The sequence below is a fragment of the Ascidiella aspersa genome, chromosome 7, assembly GCF_963924565.1.
Source record: "Ascidiella aspersa chromosome 7, kaAscAspe10.2, whole genome shotgun sequence".
Classification (NCBI taxonomy): Eukaryota; Metazoa; Chordata; class Ascidiacea; order Phlebobranchia; family Ascidiidae; genus Ascidiella; species Ascidiella aspersa.
Window position 1 is genome coordinate 27,740,955 of NC_139453.1, and position 14,665 is coordinate 27,755,619.

Sequence of the window (14,665 nt, forward strand, 5' to 3'; positions counted from 1 at the left end):
CACAAGGTTACCGGCTTTGGGCGACGACAGCCGGTGCAAATGGCATTTGCCGCAAAAAAGGAGAGATAAGAAATTGTGTTTTCTCTGGATGTTGACATGTTGTGTGACAAAGGAGTTCAGAATACATTAGATGTCTGGGCCACACTGAGAGGATAGGAAGCTTGGTGTAATTAATCAGCAACACTTTGCCCAAATGTCTTGGGAATCCACATTAAACAAAGGGCTTTGGGGGATCCCATTACAGTTAGTGTGTAAAAATAAAAGCATGTGAAAAGAGGTTGTCTGAAGTTTGGCTGTAAGCAACAAGTGTCTGCTAGCCTTTTACAATCTAATATCATAAAAACACGAAATTTAATTTTGATAAATATTTAGTGCAATTCGTGTCAAATATTTCAAAAAACTGTTTTCATTAAAAAAAAAACTTATGTCCACAGTTTGCCTTGTTTTAAATCCATTATGTATCAAGTATAATAGAAACTTCATTTGAAAAGGTAGTGTTTTTTTAAAGGATATCAAGTAACTAATACCACGCAATTTCTGAGATTTGTGAATAGAGTGACATCAATACCAAGGGTGGTGAGGTGATTTGATTGTTAGCTGTCATTTGAAGCCACAGGGCAACAATTTTCTCTTGAGCCAATTTGCCCAAACTTTGTTATGCTAATGCCAGAATGACGCTATACGAAAGAACGCCCATAAAATTACACTATCTATTTATCATCTCTCAATTGTTTGAGTCAGTTGTCACACTTCTTGAAATGAAAACAAAATTGTGCCGGTGGCTTTAAAGTACATAAAAAAACACTACAAAGACTTTAAACAAAATGTTTTCGGAACATAATTTAAAAACAAAACAGAAAAAATTAAAAATATTCTGTTTTGTTGGAAATAGTTCAAAAATAAATTCGTCTTCGGAGTGCAATGGTTTGAGGTTGTAGCAAGACGTAATTACAATATCAAAGCCCATACAGAAGTAGGTAAAATTTTGTCAATATTAAATTTGTCTTACTTTCTAAACACATAACTTAAGGTGAACATAAAATAAAAACAAATACACTGATAAATGTGCAAATAAGTTTATCGATCAAAAAAAAAATTAAAGAGTAAAGACTTTGCGGAAACCCTACATACAAATAGATGGCCACAAATTAAACTATCTATTTTATCATCTTTGAATTGCTTAGTAAAGGGAAAATTGGGTCTCACCAGTGACGCGAATCACCATTGGCACCGAATATTGTCTGTTGCTATCCAGAGTGGAGTTTAGTCTCAGATCTCCTGTGGCTGTGTCCATTAGAAGCAAATTTCCTTTGTTGCCAGCGATGAAACTGTAATGAAATTATATTATGAGTCACTTAAAATTGACACTTATTTCGACACTCTTAAAATGGTAGATAGTGTGAAATAGATCTATTTGAAACTAAGGGCACAAAAAAGAACTTAAACAACTTTTTTTAAATTAACAACTGGCAGTTTTGGAAACATATCCGAATATAAACAATAAAAATAATAATAATAATATGATTATTTTTCAAGTGTTTCAAATAGGACCACCCTTTTAGCTCTTGGAAAAGTATTGTTTTACTAAAAATGTATCTTTTTCGCGAAAAAAAAAGAAAAAAAAATGCAACTTGAAATGTTTAAAACGTAACATTATGAATTTATCAATATATTTCTGTAATGTTTCGTAAAGGGCATTAAACAGTGTGTATATATAAACCACACTTTTATTACTTTCACCTTAAAGTGAACTAACCATTTTAATGGTAGAAAATATTCAGACCGAAAAATTTACATCACACCAAGTGGACATTATAAGTGTTTTAAAGTTTGGCAAACTTTTGGATCAAAAACGATGAGTTTAGCAGCATTGCAATAAAAAGCACATCACTTAAAAAACTTAACCAAACATCATTTTGACAAAAAAAATATGATTTTAAAATAGGTTTGTTGCAATTTTTTTATAATATTTTTCTTGCAAATTAAATAAAATAGATTTAACTTGCTTGATCGAAGCCTGTCAATAATTTGCATGGAATTAATTTTCAAATTTCCTCCAAAGGGTAATTGGCATTAATAGGTCAGACAGTGAGTCAGTAATTGAATAAGACAGTTGCGCCTGACTTAACCAATTTACAGACAGAGGAAAACGCAAATCAATGGGCCACACACATTACTTACACTGCAGTTCACAATGTTACAGCACTGGCTGTGTACACACAGTTTTTTACAGGCATGGCCTACTTGTAAGGGGAGCCCATAGTATAACAAAGCTTTTAAGTGGTGGCCTAGCACATTAAAGGCGTCTCTTCAGGACTTGTTGTGAAATCTAGATGTAAAATGCACGCTCCATTGACCATTGGATGGCCCGGACCTACAGACAGGCCTGACCTTTTAACCTAAACTGCTACTGAGCCAATTTTTTTTACTGTGTATGTCTAGTTCACTACTATCCCATGAACAATGCCAAATACTCATAAAAAATAATTCTTAGTTTACCTAAGCCTTGCATTTATTAGCCCCATTGTAGTTTACAGCACTGGTGTTAATTTTTTACTTTTTATTGGTCAAAAACAGGAACACAGTATTACTTAACTCATTCAATGCTATTTGTATGAATAAACTGCACTTGTTTTTGTTTTTACAAATTATGCTTTTCCTGTTTAAATGAAACACAAATATCCTTGAGTATGGAAAACTAGCTTTTATGGAACTAATAAAAAGTTGTATTTGCTGACTAGTGACTACTTGTGTGCTCAACACATTCCCTGAATTTACACTGGTTGCGGATGATAAAACCATAAAAAATCTTAAATTGCCTCTTTTCAATAAAACCTTCGCACAAATAGCAGTTTAAAGATTTCTAGCAAAACTGTTAATGGCATTTTTGAAATACCTTAAATCACTTTTTCTATTTTGAAGTCTTTTAGAATCATATAAAATGATTTAGTTTAAAAGTGTGTCAATTTCCGAGTTTATATAAGCTGTTGCTGACATATACTTTCAAATAAAAGATCTCTTAACCTGGGTACACTATGCACAGACCTGTCATGTAGCTTGATAATAAACCAAAAGGTCAACTAGATCGACATCATCTAAATCTAGATTAAGGTGTTGCAATATCAACTGGTATCATCTTCAGTTAATGTGACAGAAAAGTAAATCACAACATCACTTAAATCAAAGGTGGGATGTAATTGTAACCGAAGATGATACAAGTTTGTATTGAAATGTCTTAATCCAGATGATGTCGATATACTCAAGCTTTTTGGCTTTGCAAATCATTATCAAGATCTTCACCTGTAAGTTAAGTTGTCGGAAACATCAGGATCAAAAGCGGGGACACGACCAATAATTCCAGTCGGAAACGAATCCAGCCTTCCGGTCCGATAATTGTTAAAGATAATTTCAAAGTTGTCCAGCACTGGGTCGTTGTCGTTGCAATCTTGCACTTGGATAATAACGGTTGCCTAAAATAGAAGATGAATTTTGGAGCATAATGGTTGGAGGTTGTAGTAAGACAGGATAAGAATATCAAAGCCCATACAGAAGTAGGTATCATTTTGAACGTTTCAAATAAGTCTTTATTTATTTTCAACATAGAGAGACGTCTGCCTCAGCGGTATATATACACTTACTATCAGTGCCTTCTCTCAATATCGAAGTATTTCAAATAGTTTTTTAAAAGACTTTAATGTGGTAAGTTAAAAATAGTTATTGGTGAGAGAGTAGTAATTGACTTAAAATATATATATATAATCAGAATGCGACAACAAAAAATAAAGGTGATAAACACAAATATAAACGTTTTTTATAACTTTGATGTGTACACATTACGATAATACAAACAAACTCTAATCTTAACTAACATAATTTGGGTTATTAGAGCAATTTTTTTAGCTTTGTTTTATAAATGTGGAAAACTCCCAAGCCTGGTTTATGCCATTGTAAAATTAATGTTATGTGGAAACTGGAAAGTGTTGAATAGTTAATGATTAAAGGAAGAGGAGACGACCAAAGCAAACATTGGCATTTCAAAGTTGGGACTGCAAAAGCGACATGGTCTGTGCAATCATATATATAAGGGTTGTGTGGTAACATTGAGTTTACCTACTCTACTACTACAAATTTTTTAGCTACAGGATGCATATTTAAGTAGAAACGTCATGTAAAAATTTTTTTTCGCTTTTGTTATAATAAGGTAAAATAAAAAATCTGAAGCAAACATAACTTTTTTATTCTATAGGTAATATTTATGTATAGACTTGTAAAAAAAGAACTATCATAAATATATTTAGACAAGGACAGAAAATAAACCCAAACATAACAAAATTTAGTCCAACAAACGTCAGAAAACCACACCCGGCACAATTTGTTTTGATATGGTAGCGACCGCAGGCCCAAAATTGCCCCAATTTTAGAATTTACCCGGTTGGGCAAGAATTCTAGCTTCTTTACCAATCCGGGCAAAACAAATTACTGGCCGTAACTGGCTTAAAATCCTAAGTGCAAACATGGGACACACAGAAGGCCTTACGTCACTTTGAAGTTGGACAAAAGCCGATAAAACCTGGTTAAGTGTGGGTCTACTGCTAGTCTGACAATAAATCCCCCCAAATCCTTCACAGACACCGCTATTTGTGAATGAATGGCTGGTAAGTCTTGAGATCAAAAAATATTAGTTAAAAAACACAATATTCTTCTGCTATCTTTTGATGTTGTTCGGGCAATAACGGTTAAAACTGCTCACAAAATGTTGTCAAATCTGCGTTTAAATATAATTTCTTGGCGCTATTATGTGATTTTTTTAGTTGTTAATTTTTATAGGGTCATTTCACAATTTAAAATGTTTGTCTGGTATATATGTCATTTATAATTTGATGTAACTCATAGAATCTTATTTAGTATATACATTACTTTTTTCTTGTATAAAAAAATAGCAAAGAATACTTTAAACCCCATAGAAAAGAGTAATAAAAATGGAACCCTAATCTTAACCTCTTAACTAGAGAAATATCAAGCAAAAAAACAACAATACACAATTGCCAATCAATAAAAACAAAAGTACAACACCTTTTATCATAACGGTTGGAGGTTGTAGTTACACATACTATGAATATCAAAGCCCATACAGAAATAGATAATTTTTCAGACATCTTAAATCACCTTTATTTATTTTTAACACTTTAATTTTCAGTTTAAAAAAAACTTTTATCCTACCTGACTGACGAGTCCCTCTGACATAGCAGTGACAACAATGGAGTAATTTTTCCGCATCTCGTAATCCAGTTTATGCAGAGTGCTCAGCTCCCCTGTTTTGGGGTCGATACTCCATTCACGATGCACCACTGGGTCGTGATCCAGCTCATAGAAAATCTCCGAGCCCGGCTTCTGAATATCCGGGTCGACCGCGTGAACCGTTGCCACGACAGCGCCGACCCTGACATCCTCTTTGACCTTGAAAGTGAGGACGTCCTGTGGAAATCTGGGTGGGTTGTCGTCGACGTCTTCTACGTTCACGATGACTGTAACGGAGCTGCTTAGGGCCGGATCACCCCCGTCCACGGCGTAAGCGATGAGGCTGTACCGGCTCACCGATTCTCTGTCCAACCTGAATTGCAGAAATGTGTTTAAACTAGAGCAGTTGGTTAAAAATAACCAAAGTCCAACTACTGTGTCCGACTCCGGCCAATAAAGTAAACCCGAGTCAGACTCCAGGCAAATGTGAGTTTTATCCTGTTCTGAATCCATATGTGATCCTTCAGCCTTTAGTTCACCCATGTAACTAAATTAAGGTGGATTTTCAGAGGGGTGTCATATAATAATTCATCAACCCACAATACATGGTTTGAAAATATCCACCTTTTACTATCTTCTGCCTTTACAATTTACAGTTGGCGGCAAAATCTCGGTTAGTTTTATGTGGTCTTACTTGAATCCCAGTCTGACTTCGACTCTGCAGCCCTGGTTTAAACTCATGAATTTTGGCAACCTAAAATTATTAAATGTAGGAATCTGTCATGCAATTATATTCATCCTTTAACACCAGGTTATTTAAATGTCCATGAATTAGTTTTTTTGCTTCCAAAGCCTTAAGTGTATTTAGTTGTCATTTAACTTTCTCTTTTTTAAACATAAAACATCAGGTTCTATTAGGCTACTTGCTGTTTACAGTTAGCTGCAAAAATTTTATTCTGATCCTGCCTAACTTACATTTAGGGGGTTCACATTAAAAATGTTTAAGAATTCTGTCATGGACATTGGATATTCTCTGACTTCATTATAGTGTCAAAGGTTTTTTGACATAAGTGCCAGAACCCGTGACCAAATGACCCGTGGGCTTATATTGAAATATAACCAATATGAAATTGGCTTGCTTTGTGTTGTAATAATTTAACATTGTTGGGATGTTTTAGATTCAGGAAACTACTACATTTTTTGTGGCGTGACAATAAATACAAGTAATGGACAACTATTAAAATGACTTGTAAAATATTTTGGCCAACACTAAGAACCAAAAAAAAGATTAAAGTGACAGAACATCAATGTCTGGAATTAGAATTTTTACATGTTTTTAAAATATCCCACCAAAATACATTGAAATTAAATGCACTCACACAATTTTTTTACTTACAACTGTGCTGTTCTGATTACTCCACTTGACCAGTCAATTGAAAACGATCCGTCCCCATCATCTCCATTTTCAAACGTGTAATGAATAACTGCATTTTCACCAGAGTCATTGTCGGTTGCCTTGATTTGTAGGACTCGCTTGTAACGGTCGCTTGCCTCCGATATTGATCCTATGGTGAAAAAATATTTGTCAGAAATTCAATTAGTATTTTTTTGAGCAGTTGTAGTTTAACAGGCATTTAATATTAAAATTTGCAAGAAATACTTTTCAACACTACATAATATGTCCGATATTCAACAGTTCAACCTATAGTGAAAAAACATTTGTCAGATATGAAATTGGCTGGTGTAATATTTTATGATGGAGTTGTAGTTTAAAAGGTGTTTAATATTAAAATTCACAATCAATGCTATTCAGTACTAAATATGCCCTATACTCAACAGTTTATGCCGATGCCCATAACCAATATTTTTGACAAAAAGTGTCGCGATCAGATTCGATACAAAAATTTTTAAAAAAATAAGTAGTTTTTTATAAAATAAATCGTTGTGAAAAACATTTGAGGACTTTTAAAACAAAACTTAGAGGTTTTTAAAATACCTTAAATTAAATGATGTTTCTAATATAAGAACAGTATAAATGCCATGTTTAATATAATTTTGTTTTATTATGCACTCTCTAAACACAAACTTAAGTTGCACATAATTTTTTTCAACCAAAGATTATTTAACGACTTTTGAAAAAAAAACATAGGGCTTTTTATAGACTATTCATAAAGCAAATAATTCAAAAGCTCTTTAGGGAATCTCTTATTTCATTTATCCATCGTTCGCTACCTATACAAGATACACTCATCAGCCAATGCAACATTCCACCATATGTAGCCGAAGCGTTAGACAAATAAAAAAAGCAATGGCCGAAAGAGCTTCTTTTTATACTATGCCTGGTAGCAACAGCATATAAATAAATTTATGATAAGTGCAACTTACCGGTATATACTTTTTTTGGGAACTGAGGTGCGTTGTCATTTGCGTCGCTCAGATCTATCACAACCTCAGCGTGGTCGTCCTTCTGTGGGATTCCATTGTCATGTGCTCGTATCAGAAGAACAATGCGTGGGTTCCGTTCAAAATTTAGCGTTGCCCGCGTCCTTATTTCACCGTTGACAGCGTTGATCGTAAATTGGCTGAAATTGCAAAGTGAATGTTTAAAAGTGGACAGTTTGCATATCTCTGTCTTCAAGTACAGAATATTGAACTGGCATGGACATAAATGTTTGTATTTATACACATAGATGTGTATTTTTGATGTCTATATTGATAAGTAATTATGACAGAATCCATAAGATTAACATAGACTCCAAAACTTAGTTCACTAACCCCTAAAACCAGTTGTCTACATGTATCTTTTATTTTAAAGGCCGTTAAATAATATTAGTCAGCATAATGTTTTTCCTATTGAATTTTGGTAATAATATTTTGACAGCGTTTGTACAATAAATATCAATAAATAGTAGTATGAGTACCAAAGTGAATTAGTTATTATTGTATTGTAAAATTTTATATTTCATTGTTTTAAACTCTAAAGGGGTCCACCAGCATAAGGAGTCTGTAAGATAAAAAAGTTTAAAACCTACATATTATACAGATATGTATAATCATATAGAAATTCATAGCCTGATCCAAAAGATAAATATATTAACCACTTAGACCTAAAATAAAACTAGGCATAATATAAATCCAAGATAGCAAACCTGGCAGGTTCTTTGAAGCAATAAGTTATCCTTGAATTGTCCCCAATGTCATCATCGCTTGCGTGTACCTTTACAACCAAAGTATTAACCGGGACGTCTTCGCTTAGTGGAACATAGTAGTAGCTGCGATCGAACATCGGCTGATGGGAATTGGTGTCGGTAACATTGACGTAAACCGGCGTGGTACTCGATAGACTTCCATCTGACACACGAACGGTCAGCTGATACTGCTTCTTGCGATTAAAGTCCAGTTTACGCAGCAAGGTTATGATACCGTCACCGTTGCGTGTTGCCATGTTGAAGGTACGTGTTGGGTTGCCGTTTATGATTTCGTAGCTCAGCACGCTAGACACTTCCCGGTCTGGGTCCTCTGCCGTTATGCACAAAATCTCAGTTCCTAGACTTGTATCTTCGGCCAGTTTAACTCCATAATGGGCGTAAGTAAATTGTGGGGCGTTGTCGTTGACATCTAGGACAGTAACGGTGACTCTGGTTCTTGCACTTCGCCTTGGAACTCCGTTGTCCGTGGCCTGAACTGTAAAGCTGTAGCTTTTGGCATTTTCGTAATCGATCTTTCTTGCAACTGTAATTTTCCCAGTGCGAGCTTCAATGCGAAAAGGTGGATTACTGCCAGGAACAATCGAGTAGGTTATTCGTGAGTTGAAATCTTCGTCGACTGCAATTACTTTATCGACTTGAGCGCCAACATTAATATCCTCTCTTATTGTTGGGGCGTACGTTCCGACAAACGATGGGCCGTTGTCATTAACGTCAAGGACCCTAATCTTGACGATACCAGATGTGTTTGAAAGCATAGGTCGGCCACTGTCTGATGCTCTAACCCGCAGCACATAAGTTTGTGGAGCTACGTCATAATCCAATGGGTTGTGGACTGAAATAGCACCAGTGTTGCGGTCGATTATAAACTTGCGGTTAATGTTGCCGTCAAAAATGTCGTAACTCAAACGGCCATTTAAACCCTGATCTGAATCCGTGGCAGTAACATTGACGACTGAAGTACCAGGGCTGACGTCTTCTTTAACTGTTGCGTCGTACTCGGACTTGCTAAACTTGGGGAAATTGTCGTTTATGTCACGAACTGCAACATAAACGGTAACAGAAGCCGACCTTGGCGTTTCTCCATGATCTTGGGCTTGAATTATTAGCTTATATCCAGATACATCTTCTCTATCAATTGGTCCGTCAGTAAAAAGGTCTCCGTTCTGTCGGATAGCAAAGGACTTGGTGGCAGGTTGACTTCTCAAAATCTGATAAGAAACAGCACCGTTGCCATCTGTATCGGAATCTGTGGCACGCACATTGGTAAGATAAGTAGCGTTGGCTGTATTCTCGAGAACAGAAACGTTATAGCCACGAGGATTTTCAAACCTCGGAGTATTATCATTCTCGTCAAGGACGTGAATATTCAAATAACATTTGGCAGTTGAACGGCCGAGGCGAGCAGAAACGATAAAATGGTGAACTTCCTCGTTTTCTCGATCAAGTTCCTTTTTAGTTGTGATCTGGCCAGTTTGGCTGTTAATAGCAAACAGCGTGAGACTTTCTCGTTTTGAACTTGGGGTGATACGGAAATCTACCCCACTCTGCACAAGGCCATTACTGTCGAAAACCTGCATTCGCTTGACTGGTTCATTTGGCGAAAGATTTTCACCGACAAAAGCATTGAACAGTCCTTTTGTAAACCTGATGTTAGAGCTTCTTCTGGTGCGTCTCGAGTGAACCACTTTGACGTGCTTCAGGGAATTTGTAATCTCAATAAAAACACTCTGTTCTGGCAATCGAGTATCGCCAAAGGTACATTGGTCAATATGCTGCATATATCTCTTGGAATGAGGGTTAAGATCGCCAATTAACTCCTGACGAGAAGTGACACACTCGCACAAGGTTGCTACAGTGTAGGCATTTGGACAAGAATTAACTTGCTCAATATTCCCCAAAAGTTCATAAACCGATGCCTGGTGATCGTTCAATCTTAACTGAAGCCGGTGTCGCACTGAAATCTCTGGAACGCTTGAACCATCCTTTGCTACTGTTACAGTGAGGGGAATGGTTAACCTTCCGACTGCCATGTGTACTTTGATTTGGAAATCAAATTGTTGAGTTTCACTGAAGGTTTCCTTTGGCATGAAAATTAAATTTCCATTTTTCTTGTTGATAGAAAACGGCTGATGTTGATTTTGATGTGACAGGGAATAAGTTGCTCCCGGTAAATCCACAGATGCATTAAAGATTGTTTTTCCATAAGGCACAGTGTCTGGTATCTCGATGTGGTAGGATGCACAAAAATTCCAAATTAGGAAAAATAAAGTGCACACTTTTAAGTTGTGACCCATGTTTGTTTCTCGTGCCACAAAAGTGAGTTTCAACAAAAAATTCAATATGAATCAACCTTAAACTTACATGTTCGCTCTATGCTTCAAGAAACATAAATGTACAGATGTAATTTGTTGGAAATCAAAAGTTAGACTAGTAAATAAAACGATGAATGATTTTTTATTTAAAAATATATCAATTGTCAAGCATCTGAAGTGTCAAATATTACATGGCATAATCATAATTTTTAGTAGTTTATATGCCATGAAATGTCAATCAAAGCATAATACTTCAGTCAAGTTTACAGTTTTAAGTTGTAGCTTGTTAAGTTTTACGTTATTAAAAACAAAATAGCCTATCTAATTTTAGCTTAATTTGAATACAGAAACAATTTTAGGCAATTTTTGTTAAACATCTTCCCAAGTGCAAAATCCAAAGTTTATAATCTCAGTTATTTGTTCGATTTCTTTCCTATTTCTGTAGTATAATACTGGATATAACGTGACCAAAACCTAATTTAACAAAAAACGTGGTATATTTTTTTTAAAGAACTTTACAGTCGCTCTTTAGCAACATAACATAACACATTGTAATGTATTTGTATACACAGTCATTCAAAGTTTTTTTAAATAAACTAAATATTTCTAGTTAGTAGCCAGAAAGCCTTTCTCAAAACCTACGAAACAACAGCTGAATATTTTTTGTTCAGCCTATAATCGCACTATTTTTTGCTGTCACGTTCCGATTATGGTAAGTTGAAAGAGTTTTAAGACAAACACAAAAACAGCTTAAAACACAATTTAAGCTTCTTTACAAGCGAAAGTGTTCGGCTGGTAACCGGCCGTTGGCCACCTGCCAACAGCATAGAAATCGGACAAAAAACAAAAGCAAGAGTGTTTTGAAAAATATATTTGAAAAATATACTCAATAGATGAAATATGTGGTTTGTTATAAACCAAATCAATAAAATAAAAAACATAACACTCTTCTTTGAGAATAATAACTTCAGGTGTTAACTTTAAGTTATTAGAGAATGAATATCGAAGTCCATACAGAAAAGCATAGCATTTGCCAACGTTTCGAATAAAACTGTTTTCTATTATCAACATACACATTCGCAAGATGCTTTCTACTTCCCAATGTGTTTTAATATTCATTAAACAGATAGTAGTTTTTTTTTAGCAACTGAAAACAAAAGTTTGCCGACGAATTTTCAGCGAAAAGCGTTACGTCATAAAGTCCGCCTGGCGTACTACGCAATCAGATATCGGTTCATCAACTAAAAACAATAACAAAAACTACAGAGACTTTAATTGGTTGCGCGTGTCATGTGTGATGGGGAAAAAAAATCGCGCGCTTATCTTTCTGCTACTGTCTTTAGGCCTTAAGTGCTCGTTATTTATCCGATTTAGGGTTATGTAGTAGCCCCGGGGTTTTTGCTTAACGCTTCAATAAAATAGTTTGTCGACAAGCGACAGATTTTATGAGGCAGTTCAGCTGGTAATTACATATTCCAGGTTCGACTTCAATTTTTACTCTTCATGTATAGTGCATGTACATTAATGTCGATAGGTGGTAGAGAATTGTCCAACTAGCACCAGTTTTGTATTGTGTTTACTTTTAAAATTCGCGTCGTTTAGTTGTTTTATGCTGTTTTGTCGCGATAGGACTGTAGGTATTGTGACACGTTGGCATCATCAGGTTATCAACTATATCGTAGAATAACGTTAGTTCGTTTATGTTTTTTGCATTTAAAAACAATAACAATCAAACCATAAATAATGTAAGATTGAAAGGTTTACTATTTTAGTACCAGGTAGTTTATTATACTTCTAAGTTGTAAGGTATGAGTATGAATGCTTGTTTTGTTATAAATGGACTGTGCTGAATACAAGTCATTTTGACTAAAGTCCCAGTCTTTGGCGCTCGTCTAGAATCCTACCACAACGAACATTATTTGGGTTAGGGTGCCAGTTAGCGTTTGGGTTTGGGTGAGTCCAGTAATAGTGTTAAACAATATTACTTGACCTACCCACACCCAAACACTAACCGACACCCTAACCCACATATTGTGCATTGCTTAATAATTATTTCAACGTTGTGGTAGGATTCTAGACCAGCGCCCAGTCTTTTGCAAAAAGAAAGTACAAGGCTAGTCCAAGTCATCAGGGTCATTATTAAAGCAAGTCAACTTTACCCATTTCAAAGTTATTTGTCCAAAAGACTAAATTCAAGGCAATTGAAAACAGTCACTAGTGCACTCAAGTCATTGATGTACAACATTGGTGATAAATGGGACTGTTAATCATTTGAACAGTTACTTATAATAAAGAATCTAGTTTAGTCTAACTATTAACTAGCAAAACCAAAATTGTACTACTGGCAATTTTTTTCTAGTTAAAAAAAATTAGAAGCAAAAATGAATTATCTTGTTAAACGGTTTGCTATACCAAAGCATACATTTTGCATTATCTTTTTACATGTTGAACAGTATATTGATATCACAGAAGCAAAATATTTAAGCAAAATTGCTTATTAAATGGGATTAGAAAATTTGTAAGGTTCTAACAGTGTTTTGGAATCCAATTGCTTTACTATGAATGCAACTAAAATGATAAATATATTAAAAAAATAATTTTTTTGAACCTGTCATTTATAATTGCCTTGGTTTACAAATTACTTAATCAATAACATAATTATACCACATGTGTATTGCATTTAAAGAGTATACATTCATGTTTAAAATACACGTAAAAACGTCTGTTTATCAGCTTGAATAAAGCAAAATTAAACATAAAGATAAATTTATAACAAGAAAAATGTAGCTATGATGAAAGCCTAATTTTTATTTGGAGCTTAATGCTGTTTGACCAATTTAAAGCTATTTGTCTTTGTAAATATTAGCATAAAAAACTTTATTGTTGTTAATATGAAAATGCTATTTGTTTTAAGTTCGGCAAGGTATGTAGTTCAAATTTCCTAAACAGGCATATACTACCACTTTGTTATATATATATATTTTTTTTCTTTTTGGTAAATTTTTTGATCCTAAAAGCAGACATAGGATTATCAATGTAGCGTTTACTTCCTTGTGGAGTGCATCACTTAATTGGAAAGATCATTACAACTGATTTAAACTTCAATCACTACATATCGTGAAATTAAAAAATTGATTAAGTGCTATACCTAAAGATATTTACTTTCCATTTTGCGTTTGATTTTTATCATAATATTCTATTAATTTCTGTATAACGGTAGAATCCACCTATTGCTAAATTCTTTAAACCAGAGCCAACTAAAATTGTCTGTCAAAGTTTAAATGGTTCATTTAAAACTTTTTAAAGTATGATTTAAAATATATACAACTTGAGGAAATTTGATGGAAATTAAAAAAATCTGAAAAAAGGACTGAAATAAATGCCTTTAAATGCTCAACGGCTTATGTTTTTTCATGTAGCTAAATAGTGTTTTTGTGAACATTAAATTTTTGTGCTTGTTTATGAATGTCTACTAAATCTTAATAGGTTTTTTATTGTATTAAATTCCCAAGAACTAGGATATATAGTTTAGAAATTTTAATATTCCACGAGAAAAAGGCAAAATGTAGTATGTAAAGCAACTGCTCTAGCGTTTCCCCCGAGTTCCAACCATGCTCATAATGGCGGTTACGCTCTATAAAGGATAATTAATGGCGGTATATGGAATTAGTCGCCGGGCTGCTTCTAAATTAGCTTCAAGCAAGTCGTGGTGGCGGCTAGAATGCACGCGTTAGAGCCAAAACAGGAAGACATGCCAATGACTATAGAACAGGCAGCAGTGCAGGAAATTGAATGACAGTGCTGTTTGCCAGTACTTCCTTGTTCAGAAGACATTATAGAGTTTTCTTATTATGGTTTATTAGTGGGAGTCGACTTAAGTGGGAAAAACTTTAAACTTAAGTTTTA

The 14,665-nt window shown here is 34.6% G+C and overlaps 1 protein-coding gene across 1 annotated transcript in view; it reads right to left on the reverse strand.

Moving 5' to 3' along the window:
• LOC146138775 (cadherin EGF LAG seven-pass G-type receptor 2-like) overlaps nucleotides 1-10,786 on the reverse strand; it is a 43,609-nt gene extending 32,823 nt beyond the window's left edge. Inside the window, exons 1-6 of the mRNA XM_083394857.1 lie at nucleotides 8,388-10,786; nucleotides 7,624-7,820; nucleotides 6,635-6,803; nucleotides 5,221-5,611; nucleotides 3,301-3,470; nucleotides 1,207-1,328 (exon numbers count right to left, since the gene is read on the reverse strand). Of these exons, the coding sequence (XP_083250983.1) occupies nucleotides 1,207-1,328; nucleotides 3,301-3,470; nucleotides 5,221-5,611; nucleotides 6,635-6,803; nucleotides 7,624-7,820; nucleotides 8,388-10,741 (3,403 nt within the window). The 5' untranslated portion in view covers nucleotides 10,742-10,786. The remainder of the gene's footprint in view (nucleotides 1-1,206; nucleotides 1,329-3,300; nucleotides 3,471-5,220; nucleotides 5,612-6,634; nucleotides 6,804-7,623; nucleotides 7,821-8,387) is intronic.
• Nucleotides 10,787-14,665: the final 3,879 nt, after the last annotated feature.